This window comes from Eubalaena glacialis, chromosome 5 (genome assembly GCF_028564815.1).
Source record: "Eubalaena glacialis isolate mEubGla1 chromosome 5, mEubGla1.1.hap2.+ XY, whole genome shotgun sequence".
NCBI lineage: Eukaryota > Metazoa > Chordata > Mammalia > Artiodactyla > Balaenidae > Eubalaena > Eubalaena glacialis.
This window is the reverse complement of record NC_083720.1, coordinates 113,735,792-113,751,639: the sequence shown is the minus strand read 5'-3', so window position 1 is coordinate 113,751,639 and position 15,848 is coordinate 113,735,792. Positions and strand designations below refer to the sequence as shown.

At 36.9% G+C, this 15,848-nt stretch overlaps 1 protein-coding gene across 11 annotated transcripts in view; it reads left to right on the top strand.

The window, feature by feature from the left end:
* TRIM2 (tripartite motif containing 2) overlaps positions 1 to 15,848 on the top strand; it is a 223,434-nt gene that overhangs the window by 107,572 nt on the left and 100,014 nt on the right. For 8 of the 11 annotated variants that reach the window (XM_061192508.1, XM_061192512.1, XM_061192507.1 and 5 more), the window contains 2 exons: positions 760 to 863; positions 1,106 to 1,273. In XM_061192508.1, the coding sequence (XP_061048491.1) occupies positions 760 to 863; positions 1,106 to 1,273 (272 nt within the window). Of the gene's footprint in view, positions 1 to 759; positions 864 to 1,105; positions 1,274 to 8,391; positions 8,561 to 9,623; positions 9,695 to 14,160; positions 14,302 to 15,848 lie in introns of those variants that run through there. The other 3 variants (XM_061192511.1, XM_061192516.1, XM_061192514.1) reach the window with 3 other exon arrangements.

Below are 15,848 nucleotides of genomic sequence, written 5' to 3'. Positions count from 1 at the left end.
TCTTATTAAAATAGGTTATAAACACTTCATTTGAAACAAAAACAAACATCTGTTAACTGTAGTCACCTTAGTGACTTAGTCACTGTAGCTTTATTTTTTCTCCTGCTTCATCTCTTCCATAAGAAACTCTAGAAGGATGAGAGTATGACTTGGATTAATTAATTTTCTTTTGCCTTTCTTAATTATTTAATCTAGAAAACATGGTCAGGATATCTTTTACAGGAAAGATACACAGCTTATGAGATACCGAGTCTTTGAAAATAAATCACTCCAGTGTATGAAAATCAGTCCGCTAGTTTTATAACATCTCTGACCTTACGGTTTGTTAAAAATGCTGGAAGTCAAGTGTCCAGGTGTCTAAGAGCTGCTGAGTGAGAGGGTGGGATTTTGGCACAGCTCCCAAATAAGGCCCGCTCCCAGAAACTGTCCTCAATTGTAACATGAGTTTTTATAATTGTGTCTTTGTGAAATCTAAATATATTTTAATCATGTTAATATGCAACTATAGTTTAATAAGAGAAGATTGGTATTTGCCCCCCAAAAGGTGATTTTGCAAAGACTTTACAGAATTGGTCTGGAAGAAAAGTTTAGTAGAATATGGATTAAGTCAGGGGAGGGGTTCCTCTTTTTTTTTAAGTGTAATTTAAAAAAACATTACATTCTCAGGCTATCTATAGAAGACTGAATATTCTCTTGCCGAAACTGAGAAATCTAACTCTCTATTGTTTAATTTTCTGTGGTTTTATCGTTTATTTTTAGGAACCAAAGGAAGAAATAAAGGGGAATTTACAAATCTTCAAGGGGTAGCAGCATCTACAAATGGGAAGATATTAATTGCAGACAGTAACAACCAGTGCGTGCAGGTATGGCCCCTAATTGTATACCTTTAACCACTTACACTGATAAATAGATAGACCTGCATAGTTTCCTACTTAAGACTTAAGATGCAAGGAAAGAAAGGGAAGCTTATGATGTGTATATAGGCTTTTCTTCAAATAGAGTTTGCATGTTCTGACCTGTAGTACTTATGACAGATGTTCTTGCCTGTCTTTCCCACTCATTTCTATGCTAGTTCACATTCCAATGAATGTAATTTGTTTTCCAGATATTTTCCAATGATGGACAGTTCAAAAGTCGTTTTGGCATACGAGGACGCTCTCCCGGGCAGCTGCAGCGGCCCACGGGAGTAGCTGTGCATCCCAGTGGGGACATAATCATTGCAGATTATGATAATAAATGGGTTAGCATCTTCTCATCAGATGGGAAGTTTAAGGTAAGATTAACTACAACTGGCCAGTTGAGAGAAGGGACAGGAAATACAAGATGAAATTGTCTTTTTCTTTGGATCTCAGATCCAATAAAATATTCAGTTTTTCCTATGTAAAGACATCTTGACTTCATTACATCTAAGTTTAATGAAGTGAGGGTCACAATGACATTGTCATAAATCTACTCATGTATAACCTAAATGTGGCTTCATTTTATAAAGCAATTAGTTTGCTCAGTTGCTTTCTTTTATACATTTTTTAAAATATTCTTTTCCATTATAGTTTATCCCAGGGGATTAGATATAGTTCCCTGTGCTATACAGTAAGACCTTGTTGTTTATCCATTCTAAATGTAATAGTTTGCATCTACTAACTCCGAACTCCCAGTACATCCCTCTCCCTCCCCCACTCCTTCTTGGCAACCGCAAGTCTGTTCTCTATGTCTGTGAGTCTGTTTCTGTTTCATAGATAGGTTCATTTGTGCCATATTTCAGATTCCATATATAAGTGATATATGGTATTTGTCTTTCTCTTTCTGAATTACTTCACTTAGTATGATAATCTCTAGTTACGTCCATGTTGCTGCAGATGGCATTATTTTGTTCTTTTTAATGGCTGAGTGGTATTTTATTGTATGTATGTACCACATCTTCTTTATCCATTCATCTGTCGATGGACATTTAGTTTGTTTCCATGTCTTGGCTATTGTGAGTAGTGCTGGTATGAACATAGGGGTGCATGTATCTTTTTGAATTATAGTTTTGTCCGGGTATATGCCCAGGAGTGGGATTGCAGGATCATATGGTAGTTCTATTTTTAGTTTTCTGAGGAACCTCCATACTGTTTCCATAGTGGCTGCACCAATTTACATTCCCACCAACAGTGTAGGAGGGTTCCTTTTTCTCCACACCCTCTCCAGCATTTGTTATTTGTAGACTTTTTAATGATGGCCGTTCTGACCAGTGTGAGGTGGTACCTCATTGCAGTTTTGATTTGCATTTCTCTAATAATTAGTGATGTTTAGCGTCTTTTCATGTGCCTACTGGCCATGTGTATGTCTTCTTTGGAGAAATGTCTATTAAGTTCTTCTGTGCATTTTTTGATTGGGTTGTTTGTTTTTTTGTTGTTGAGTTGTATGAGTTGTTTGTATATTTTGGAGATTAAGCCCTTGTCAGTCACATCATTTGCAAATATTGATATTTTCTCCTATTCTGTAGGTTGTCTTTTTGGTTTTTTTGTGGGTTTTTTTTTTTTTTTTATAGTTTCCTTTGCTGTGCAAACAGCTTGTAAGTTTGATTAGGTCCCATTTGTTTATTTCTGTTTTTATTTCTATTGCCTTGGGAGACTGGCCTAAGAAAACATTGGTACGATTTATGTCAGAGAATGTTTTGCCTGTGCTCTCTTCTAGGAGTTTTATGGTGTCATGTCTTACATTTAAGTCTTTAAGCCATTTTGAGTTTATTTTTGTGTATGGTGTGAGGGTGTGTTTAACTTCATTGACTTACATGTGACTGTCCAACTTTCCCAGCACCACTTGCTGAAGAGACTTTTTCCCATTTTATACTCTTGCCTCCTTTGTTGAAGATTAATTGACTGTAGGTGTGTGGGTTTATTTCTGGGCTCTCTATTCTGTTCCATTGATCCGTATATCTGTTTTTGTACCAATACCACACTGTCTTGATTACTGTAGCTTTGTAGTATTGTCTGAAGTCTGGGAGAGTTATGCATCCTGCTTTGTTTTTTTTCCTCAGGATTGCTTTGGCAATTCTGGGTCTTTTATGTTTCCATATAAAGTTTTGGATTATTTGTTTCAGTTCTGTGGAAACTGTCATGGATAATGCTTTTTTTTTTTTTTTAATACCATCAGGTTTACCTCAATTCAATGAAAAACAACAACCTTTAGAAAAGGTTATTAAGAGGCAATTTATATTTCCCAAATTAGCCTACAAGTTGTCATTTATGAAGTTCCTTCTACTTTCTCAGTTCCTATCTATCAGTACTTTCTGTGATAGATGATATGGGAGAAACAGAATTAATAAGAAATGGTCCCTACCTTTTAAAACTGTAGAAGCCTTTTGAGGAAAAAAGACAAATACACAAGAGATAACAGAAAACAATTCATGTCAGCCTTTAAGCAATCATAAATTATTTGGTACAATCTAGAACCGTAGTGTTATAGTATATGATATAGGAATTGGAGGGTAAAGAAAACGGGGGCCAGCTTCATGGAGAAAATGTGAGTGAGCTACACTTGGAGGGATCCCATCATTTGCCGCACTTGCTGTTACTCCCAGCATCATCCTCTGTTTCTTCATCCAGTCAGTCACTGAAGAGTAGAGAGCCCTTTGATGACAACAGAAATCTCTCTTCTAAGGTGTCATCAAAGAATATTGTCATCCAGCCCATTTTCTACATTTGTTCACAAGAAGATTATGAAACACTTTGTCACAGGTGTTTTGAAGGCCATGTTCACTATGCCTTCCACATTCCCCCATCCAGGCTTCTCTTTCTGTTGACAACATGAGCTTTAACTCAGATCAAACCATTGGAATCCCAGCTCTACGGTTTATTAACTGTTTGGCCTTTGGCAAATTATGTGACTTCCTTGAGCCTCGATAGCCTCATATTTCAAGTTTGGATTTAAAAAATCTGTCTTACAGGATTTGGGTAAGGGTTACATGAGATTTTATTTCTGGATCGTATATGTGCCTTGTATGAAATAGGCATCGAAGAAGAGTTCTTTTCCAGTGCCTCTAATGACCCTGCCCAAAACATGACATCTGTTTGATCAGCTGTGATTTTGGCTTCATGACCTCATACCACCTCCTGGTGGTCACTCCTTCTTTGTCCATACTTAACAGAGATGACACTCTTCATAATCGATTCTGGAATCCAGAAGATACACGAAGTTCACTCATTAGTCTCTTATTGGAGGAATTTATATTTTCCTTTTTAAAGTCATTGGATCACCACAGTCACCTCATCATTTTTATTAAAAGAAGTTACTTATGTAATTATACCCTGAGGTTGGAGCCTCTGTTTTGCATGGGGCAGCATGTTTTCAATCTAGGAGAATAAAAGCTGTCATCTCTAATTCTACCATATTGCACAAGAATCTTCAATTGTCATTGATTTGTTTTGTTCCACTAGAGATTTGATGACTCTGTATGATGGCCATATACACAGAAAGTTCTTTTGCCTTTCTGCATTTCTAACTTCCTCCCCTTCTTTTCTGTTTTCATAATTGTATTTGTGGTAAGACATACCCAAATATGACAGCTTTAACATCAATAGAATGAACACTGTTAAGCGACCTCTTGAAAATACCCTTTTAGTTTGGAGACAACTCATTTGTTCTGGTTTCATACCCTAGCAAAACTATGACCTGTCTTTTCAAATTTAGAAACTAACACTAAAATAGTTATTGAAACAGTTTTATATCTACTTTATTGAAATATTTTTTATCTAATATATTAAATTGAAACAAAGGTTTTATATTTAAGAGAGAAGGGTTTCCTAAATTAAGCATTTTTCATTCAGTGGTTCAGTGTTCTAAATGTAATAGACTTTCTTCTTGGAAGAACTGGATTCTGATAGTTGGAATACTGTTGGTAACAATTGGAATAAACACGAAAGAACACTCATGCCCCCTAGAGGATTGGGGGAATGGATATGGTGTAGTTTCATCATATTCCCTTTTTTTAATAGATACTGATCAAAACCCAAAGGGTAAAAGGATAGCAAGTGAAAACACTTGTGTAGTTTAATGGGATTTCCTCCAAGTCTGATGGCTATGACCATAAACAGAGAGAGACTTATTTTCTTCTTTGGTGGAATTCAGTAAAATTAAACAGGTGCTCAGAAAGACAAACTTTTAACACAAATGTGGATTCTCTGTATTTATTCCTAGTAGTTCTAGGGATATAATTTCTTATCTCCTTTTCTTTCTTTTACTCACCAACTTCTTAGCCCTGATTTTCATTCCTCTCTGCCTCGAATTTTTTCCTTTCCATCTTCCCTCCATCTAGGAAACTTTTGTGACCCCAGAACAGATACAGAGACCCCTGGCCACTAAAATATGTCATCTCTTCCCTCTTCAATTTAAGGACCTATTTGTTGAGTTAAATACTTTAATTTAACTTTTCCAAAGCCAGGGTCTAAAATATCCTTGCTTATTGTTCTGTTTAAGATGGCGGACACATTGTCAGGACACATTGTCTTATTTCACTTGGTAGAATCTAGTGCAGCTAAAGGGGGAGTGATGAAAGGAAATGGAAGGAAAAGAGGTTTTGGTTCAACATTTAAGTTTCTTCTTTTAGACGTGCACTAGTTCTCATTATATAATAGAATGGCACTGGCCCCTTATTTTCTGTTTTTATGCTACATAGTTATCATCCACTTGGTATTATATGGCTGAGTCATTCTAAGTAACAAACACTGTTCATAATATTAGGTAGTGATAATATTCTTGTTAATACTCAAGAGTTTCCTCTCTTCCTTTTGATCTCTACTGACATATCTTCCATTCTGACATGAAAGAAAGTATATAATTTTTTTTGCAAGCTATTATGTTATAGTCTCTGATCTTTGAGCTAGATTGCAAAATCAGAATTAAATTAACCAACAGATTCCCTTGCAAAAATGCCAGTGTTTCCTTCCTAAGTAAATGTACCTCTTTATTCTAAAGAGAACAAATCTGAATCTCAGTCATTTATAAACTTACAAGATCCTACAAAGTCTGAACCTCCACTGTGGAAAGGTCCCCATCCCTCTCTCCATACTCTCTCTGCACATATCTTCATGTGTTTGGGGGAAAGAAGATAATCCTGCCAGTCAAGTATAATGTCAGCTGGATAGGGTGGGAGAGAAGGAGATTGTGCTTGACAATCTCCTTTATCCTTCAGAATCTGCACGACCCAGGAGGTAAATAGCATAGCTGCCATTTTATAGATGAGGAAACTGAGGTTCAAACTGGTGAAAGAAAGGATGAATTTTGCTCTGAAATTTTGATCCTGGTCGACTGGACTAACTGTGGTGTCATATAAGTAATTAGGAAATCAGGAGGTGCTAGTTTAGGGTTTCTTTTTTATCTTTTTTTTGGTTTTTTGGTTTGACATTGGTTGAGTTTGAGGTGATAACCTGTAAAATAGGCCATGACTAAAGATATGGATTTGAGAATCTTACACATGGAGGTGAAAGTTGATGCCATAGCATAAATGAGATTTTAGAAGTGTGTAGAGTTGTGCTGTCCAATATGGTAGCCACAAGCTACATGTGGATACTGAGTTCTTGAAAGGGGGCTGGTCTGAATTGAGATGTGCCATGAGTGTAAAATACACACTGGATTTCACAGACTTAGTCCGCCAAAAAGAATGTAAAATAGTTCATTAATAATTTTTATATTGACTACATATTGAAATGGTAACTTTTGGTTATATTGGGTTAAATAAATACATAACTAAGATGAATTTTCCCTGTTTCTTTTTCTTTTTTTTGATGTGGCTACTAGCAAACTTTAAGTTACATATGTAGCTTACATTACATTCCTATCAGACAGCATTAACAGAGAGAGGGAAAATAAGGGGACTAAAACAGAACCTTTGAGAATGTAATTTTTTTGGAGTTTAAAATTTTAAGTTAAAAAGTAACACATGCAAATAGATTTTTCAAATAAGCCTACAGAAGAGTATAAAATAAGAGTTTTTCCTACCGTCACTAATACCACTTTGGGAGATATAAACACTATTTGGTTTCTTACTTTCTCTTCCAGGAATATGTATACATACAAACACGTATTTAATACAGATGGGCTCAGACTACTCACTGTTCTGTACCTTGCTTTGTTCAGTAACATATCTGAAGGTCCTTCATAAAAGCATAGAGAGATCTGCTTCGCCCTGACCTTTTCCATCCTGGTGCCGGGGAGGACTGCGGTTCTTGCCGTCCCTGTTACCTCTCAGTCCCTCTTGCCCACCGCTCCCTCGCCTTGGGTGCTCCTTCTCCTTCCTTGACCTGTCTCATCAGGTCGTTGTTCCACATGGCTTCTGAGATGGCCTATTGAATTCTCGCAGATCTACCAAATTGAACATTTGACACCAGTCACTTTAAAAACGGCACGGTAGACAGTGCAGCTGAGATGTTGTTGAGGGTAGGCGCTGTGTCTAACTCATCTTTGTCTACCAGGTGCCATGTAGTGGGTGCTCTATCAGTGTTTGTAGAATTAATGAATAAATGGGTGAATGCGTAAAGTACTACTTTATAAAATACTCTAGAAAATGGAGCTAGAAAAGTAAAAGACATGTGTCTTGCAACAAACAGACATTTATATACATACTATAGTCTAGTCAGAAAAATGAGTAAGATTTTAAATGCATATGGTATATGTTTAATAGAAATCTATTACCCTGTAACAATGCTAGACTTTGGAAGTTAATATATTGAACAAATATTTGTTGAGTACCTGTTAGGCACCAAGAAGTGTGCTAGGCTCTGAGTACACAGTGCTGGATAAAACAGACATGATTCCCACCCGTGTGGAACTTAATTGTAGTAAAGTTCAATGACAGATGCCTCGCAATTTCGATATTATGACATATAATAATGACAGTGACTTCTTCCCTTTAATGACTGCTTAACATGTGCTATCCTCTACACTAAACACTTTACCTACTTTATTTTACTTAATACATATTCCAGAAATATCAATGGAAGTGACTGAAGTCATTTTTTGACATTTTTAATATATAAGGAATCTGAATCTTAAGGAAATTAAATCCATTTGTGCTATATCAGGTGTGTCCGAAGCAAGTGACAGGTGTGGGACGGTCTTCCTACTCCTCACCTGGTGATCTCTTGCTATACCACACTGCCTCTTTACAAGGGAACTGTGGGCCTAATTAAGGAGATTCTAGAACATTTTTGGTAGTGATTCCTTAAAAAAAATGATTTCCTATAAATATCGGTAACAGATAATGGATGTGACAAAGACAATTTTCCAAGACAGACGCTCATTGTGGCACTGTGCACCTCTGTTAGAACAGTCAAGTAAATGTTTGCTGACACCAGTGTCTGTCTTCATGTTCTGTAGTGCTTTCAACTTCATTTCTGCACTTGTTTCTAACAGACAAAAATCGGATCAGGAAAGTTGATGGGGCCCAAAGGAGTTTCTGTGGACCGCAATGGGCACATCATCGTGGTGGATAACAAGGCGTGCTGCGTGTTTATCTTCCAGCCAAACGGGAAAATAGTCACCAGGTTTGGTAGCCGAGGAAATGGGGACAGGCAGTTTGCAGGTACACTCGATGGTAATATGTAAACCCCCTTTTTTATGCCTCTTCTGCTCACATTTGCATGATGTTGGAGCATGTTGAAGACGCCTCATCCCCAGAGTTTTTGCTGGCTTTGGGAAAGATACTGGGGATGGAATCTAAGCGAAAGCATGGTTAGATGCTGCTCAATGACTCCGCCCACAGTAAGTTCACCTGCAGCCCGTGTGTGGCTTTTATTGGTGGCAGTTTACAACTCAGAAGTCTAACCTTCGAATATTAACATTAAATAAAATATAAGCTTTAATAAAATATTTTTTAAATAAAAATGTTTGAGGAACCGTAGAGAACCTCCTGGTTCCACCTAGCTGTAGCTTTATTTAAAGAGCTTCTGAATGAGAATACTTTTCACCTGTCTAGGTGATTATAAGAGAGCAGGAGTTTAGAATATTTGCTAAGCACAGGAAGGGCGGTCTCTTTTCCTTCTTTTTCTGGTGTGCCACTTTGCAATCACTTCGGTTTTTACATCTGCAAGAAGAGGCTGAAAACAGTTGATTAATTTTCTTTTGGAAAGGATGCTTTTGGCAATTCGCGTTAATTTGCATAACCTTTCTTTATGCTTTGTCTCCAGTTCTGCCAGGTTCTGAATGTCACCCAAAATTATAAAGTGTGGGTTTCTGCTCTACTTGAAAAAAATGTTACGTATTGGTGCTAAGAGTTACCATGTCTCTCCTCGGTGAGAGCTGAGGGTCCTATGTGACTATCAGGGAAGCTGGCAGATGTAACTTTCAGATGGTGGTGCGGAGAATGAATCCTGTTGCTTATTGCTCATTCCACTTCATGAGGGCTGCTGGAACTCTTAGCTTGATCTGGAAGAAGGCAGAGTAGACAGTCACAAGTGTAGAATGCTATCGAATTCATGTTATCTGGAGCCAGAGGTCAGGCTGAATGACCTTTCAAGGACTGAGTTTACGATTCTTTGTTCTTTCTTAAATAACTAAGTTAATATATGAAGTTTCGTAACTACTGTGTTGTTGTAATCATTTTAGTTGTTATGGTCATCACATATTTTTTCCTATCTTTATTTCAGGTCCCCATTTCGCAGCTGTAAATAGCAATAATGAGATTATTGTTACAGATTTCCATAATCATTCTGTCAAGGTACCATAAACACATCAATTGTTGTTAACTTTTAACTGCTTTTATTGAGGACTCAGTCTGGGAGAAAACATAACACTCATATATACACACAGGACCTAGGGGAGGTAGCCAAAAAGAGTAGATTTTTGTTTCTCCTTAAAGATGCGGGTTTTAATTTGGACATACAGACTTTGGCGAGTCAGAAAAGTGAACAAAATATGGTGGCACTAAGTTTCTTAATTTGAAACTGGTGTAAATGGAGATAACTTGAAAATGAAATTCAAAACAGCAATTGCTTGAACTTAGAGAGGCAGAACTTTCTGAAGCTTAACGTTTCGTGGCTATTCAGTAAATTAAAATGGATCACTTTTTTCAATTTTCTGCATTATAAGACCTTTCAAACAAAATTAGATATCAGGACTCTGCTACAGCAACAGATGTGGGGAGGGAAATAGCCCTGGCATGCATTCATGTAGTGTATTTCATACATCTTAGAATCCTTTCACACGCTTGGTGTTTCTGAGAAAACAACTCCTACCCCCTCTCCCAAATAGTGTAGTACATCTTTCTTACTAGGTAGAGGAGAGAAGAGAGATTTGACCTTTATTATGAGCAAACCAGGAAATTAACTAAAGTGATTGAAAACCAATGTCTCACTTACCGAAAAGAGAAAATGTTTAATAACATTCTAGACCAAGTTTCTCAAAGTGTGATGTGTGTTCCATTGAAGGGGAGGCCAGGTGGTCCTGGGCAGTGCACTGGCAGACATTTTTCTTTTAAGAGCTGTGTATATATTTTTAGAGTTACCTTCTGTTTACATCAAGTCATACTGGTTTGCACTTACAGAAGTGATATAAAGTTTTCCTTGTAAGGAAATTCATTTAAATTTTTTAAAGTGAGGCATTTCAATTGTGAGGGAGGATAAGAAAACAGCACAGGTGGTAGGCCAATGACTAAAGTTTGCACTTAGAGACAATCATTGAGCAACCAAACTTTAAAAACAATTTGCCATTGTTGACAGCTAGAATAGCTAGATGGGGATAGGATTTTAACACCCTAAGGTACTCTCTCTTCACTGCTTCGTCTCCCCAGCTCTTCCTGGAAGAAGGTACTTTTAACCTGAGTAAATGGAAAGGCCTTGAGCTTTTGAGATGGGTGTCAAGTCCCTGTGCAAAGAGGAGAGCACAGTGGGCCATGGTGATGGGGCAGGATGAAGGGAAATGGTGCCCGCTGCTGCTTATTCGTAAGGCTGCTTCCTGCCATGTAGTCTCTCCAGAGTTGCTACCATAGTGGTGGGGCCCCATCCCCATCTCTCCCCCACCTCCCTCAATGCCCAGCCTTGGTAAAAGGAAGAGGACAATGGGAAAATCTTTGGAGGAGGAGAGAAACAGAGAGCAAAGAGGCAGCAGGGCCTGGGCTTGTGACGGTCCTCCCAGGGGGCTGTAACAGTCCTGTGTGATGAACATAACTATAAAAGGATAACTTGGCTATTATTACGCTTCCTGCCCTTCACTCTCTTTATAGAGGAATCCTTCATTTAACTGTAGCGCATTCAACGAGACGAAAATGCATATAGATCTTAACAGTGTCAAAGGCCAGCAAAGCCTGGCATAGGTGCTGCCCACCCGCACCAGAAGACAGTGACGTTAATCAGGTTGCTCTTTTCTACTAAGCGCACCTGTGGCCTCTGAGCCTTCCCCGTCCCCATGCCCCAGGCAGCTCTCTGAACCAGCCAGTGTTGGTATATGGGAGGGCTCCTGTTTACCAGCCCTGACGGGTGCTGGAGGAGGAAATAAAACATATGTGAGTGACCAGAATGCAAGCCAGGAACAATGAATGACTTTTAAAAAATAGGTACATATAAAGTTCTATAGATATCCAGAAGAAAATACATGTCCATTGCTAAGATCGTCAGGGAAGACTTCCAAGTGGAGGTGGTATTGAGGTGAGCAGAATTTTGAAATCAGAAAAGGATTATCGTCCGACTTATAAAAACTTGCTATAAAAATTTGTTACCAAAAAGCAAAGCTATAAAAAAGATTTCAGCTCATACTTCTGCCTCTTAATATGTTTTCATCTGAATAATTTATAAATAATGGAATGACATTTTTAGATGGGAAAAATAGAAAATATGTGACATCATTATTAAGATTATGAAAACACTTTAAGTTTTCAGTAGTGTAGAGGTAGTTTAGTTATTTAAACTCAATTTTCCTCTTATTTAGAGGGGAAAAAACCCAGTCATTTTGTTTTTTCTCTTTTCTTTGACAGTTGTTGCCATATAGCTTTTATGGAATAGTTGGGCTTTTGTTTCCTATATAACACAGGGCAGTTAACAAGAGTTCTAGTATTCAAGTCACTTCTCTGTTGGTAAATGTAAAAACCAGACCTATAGGTCAGGGCTAATGAGTGGGCTAGTTAGTTCTTTAGCTACCTTCACTTTATACCTTTTTCTCATTGCAAAACAGTTAAGACTAAATTTGGCCTTCTCCATTATTTCAAAATGGAGCAGAAGCACGTAAGCTGTTTGAATTACGCCAAGGAAAACATACTAACTCAGAAAGATAAGCACAAACAAACAAAAAAATTATTTGTACAACTTCTTTTTTCATATTTATTTTGTATTGGAGTACAGTTGATTTACAACGTTGTGTTAGTTTTCAGGTATACAACAAACTGATTTGGTTATACATGTATGTATATATATATCTATTCTTTTTCAGATTGTTTTCCCACTTAGGTTATTACAGAATATTGAGTAGAGTTCCCTGTGCTATAGAGTAGGTCCTTGTCGATTGTCTATTTTGTTTACAGTAGTGTGTATATATTAATTCCAAACTCCTAATTTATCCCTTCCCCGTACAACTTAATAAGGGGAAGATCAGAGAATAATCAGTTGTGTCCTCGCCAGCATACAAACACTCCTTTTGGTCTTTAAAACTAGAATGTTTATGTGAAGGAGATAAAAAGAGTCAGGAAAGGTTTTAAATGATGTCTTAGGAAAAGCTGGTTCCTGTCTCTGTCCCTTCCAAAGAACCAAAGAGGTAGCTTACTTACTTGGCAAGTATGTAATTAATTCAGGAAGTGGTCATGACTTTTTTTTACCTTAAAGAAAGTTTAGGCTTTAGAGTTGGAAGTGTCTCACTTTCCCATCATAAGAAACTAAAAGAGGGACTTCCCTGGTGGTCCAGTGGTTAAGACTCCACGCTTCTGCTGCAGGGCATGTGGGATCGATCCCTGGTCAGGGAACTAAGATCCTGCATGCTGTGTGGTGCGGTGGAAAAAACCCCAAAAACCAAAAACAAAAAGACAAAAAAAGAAACTAAAAGAAATAGCATCATTTTAATCTTTTATAACCACAGAGATGGCAATAGGAGAATCTCTAAAAGGTCCTGAGATCATCTTCAGATTAGATCTGTGCTCAGACATAGTGACCTCTCTCAGGTCCATATTTTAGGAACCTTACCCTCATGGGTGCCTTGTATGTAACACTTTCTGATTCATTAATGAGTACTTCTACACATGTTGCATGATAATGGAAGCTTAAAATAATTCCCGAAGACGCTTCAAAGTATCACCAGAATCATCGAGATAAAATCATGCTTACTATATAGTCTTATCATTAAACACATATTAAAATTTTAATTCTCTCAAAATTAGTAATCTGAGTAATCTGCAGATGATACATATACAGTAACACTCTATTAATAAGAATATTTAATTAACCACAACAGCCCAGTGCTTGACCATATCAGATATTAGAGAATTTGAGAGTTCTTAAGAGTTCTGTTTAGCCCCAACTTCTGTCAGCCTCCCTCTCTCATGAGCTCTATTCATCAAAGCCTTAGGGTCGTATAAACTCTCTATTCTAACTAAAATATATTCTGAGAAAATCTATTTTAAAAAGCCCTTTTCTTATTCCTCACCTGCTGCCATCACACACACATACACGCACACACGCACTCACTCACTCGACGAATTTTCCTTATTATAAATGCGTGGTCCAGCCTACCACCCTTTCTTGTTATGTTGACTTAGTAAAATGGTAGTAAATTCTGAGTATCTGGCTTAACAAAAAGCTCTTACTTTTCTGATTCAACTTTAAGTGATCATCCATCCTGTTAGAAATACAATGCCTGTTCTTGAAATTAGCTGTTTATTTAAATGCAGAAAAAATAATGTTGGAAATTACAGCTCTACTTACTCGTATTAGCTTATGTTTGTATATATTTTATAATTTATAACAAAAGTCTTTTCACATAGTAATATAACCAGATGTAAGCTAGAAAAAGAAGTGGTTAACAAATGCTAAATCAGATTTAGACAGTAGATTGGGGAACCACAAGTGATATGGAGGTCTAGCTTGTAGACTTCCCCCCTCTTTTTTAAGAATGTCTTAAATAACCTGCTCAGATATTTTTAAAAGCCATAATGTTTGCTTAACTATTTTAATTTAAAATAAAATAATCTTAAAATATTTCATACAGGTGTTTAATCAGGAAGGAGAATTCATGTTGAAGTTTGGCTCAAATGGAGAAGGAAATGGGCAGTTTAATGCTCCAACGGGTGTAGCAGTGGATTCAAATGGAAACATCATTGTAGCAGACTGGGGAAACAGCAGGATCCAGGTAGATTAAAATACGGATTTATTTTTTTAGAGTGATTGGTGTTTGTTGAAAGTGGAGAATCATCTGTACCCCAGACTGGAATGTTTTCCATTTGTTCATTGGTTAGGTAATTAGACTGTAAATAATCAAACTAAAGAAGGTGGAGTAGAAAAAAGTTAACATGTTACCGGAGTGAAACCCTCTAAATCAGGGATTCTTAGCGTGTATCCCACACACCCCAAAAGCGTTTGTAGCTAGAATTTAAGCGATCCACTGAACAAAAATATTACATCATTATTTTTACTAACTTCTAACTGAAAATTATAATTTCCTTTAATTATGAATATAGGCAATAATCACAGTACTTATAGTAATACCTATAACTTTGTCACCAAGAGAAATTACAGAAATTTTTGTATTACAATTGTAGACATCGCGAATTATCATTTATACTGATCACTACTTAAAAATTACAGTCATCATTAGACCTATCGTTGTTCCTTGTTATTTAATGTGTTAATTTAAAAAGCACACATATTACTATATCACAGTTCTGTAGCACTTTGATAACTCTATTTTAACATAATTGTTTTCCTTTATAATCCCATGTATTTTGTCTTATGCATTTAAAAACATTATTTTGCTAAATAACCCATGAGTCAAAGAGGAGGTCGCAAGGAAAATTTAAAAATATATTGGAGTGAATGAAAATGCAAATATTGCATATCAGAGTTTGTGGAATGCAGCTAAAACATTGCCAAGAGGGAATTCTTTTCCCCCAGCTCTACTGAGATGTAATTGACATAGAACATTGTATAAGTTTAAGGTATACAGCATGTTGATTTGATACACTTATATATTTCAAAATCACATCACATAATTACCATTTCTTTTTTTGTGGTAAGAACACTTAGATGTACTCTCTTAGCAACTTTCCAGTACATAACACAGTATTATCACTGTAATCAGCACCCTGCGCATTAGATCCCCAGGACGTATTCATCTTCTAACTGGAAGTTTGTACACTGTGACCAATTTCTCCCCTATCCCTACCCTCTGGTAACCACCATTCTACCTGCAAGGGAAACTAATAACACTAAATGCTTACATTAGAAAAGAGAATATGTCTCTAATCAAGAACCCAAGCTCCCACCTCAAGAAGCTAGAAGAAGAGCAAAAACTGAAAGCAAGCTGAAGGAAGGAAATAGTGAAGATAGTATCAGAAATCATTTACATTCAAGAGGAAATCAATGAAACAGTTATTCTTTGAAAAGATCAGTAAAGCTGACAAACCTCTAGCAAGACCGACAAAGAAAAAAAGACAGAAAATGCTAGTATCACTACAGACCCTGCAGACATCAAAAGAATAGTAAGGAATTCTGTGAACAACTCTACACACATCAATTTGGCAACTTAGATGAAATGGACCAATTTCTCAAAAAGTACAAACTCCTCAACTCACCCAATATAAAGTAAATAATTTGAATAGCTCTACAGCTATTAAGGAAATTTAGTTCATAATTTAAAAACTCCCCCAAAGGAAATCTCCAGACTCAGAAAGTTTCACT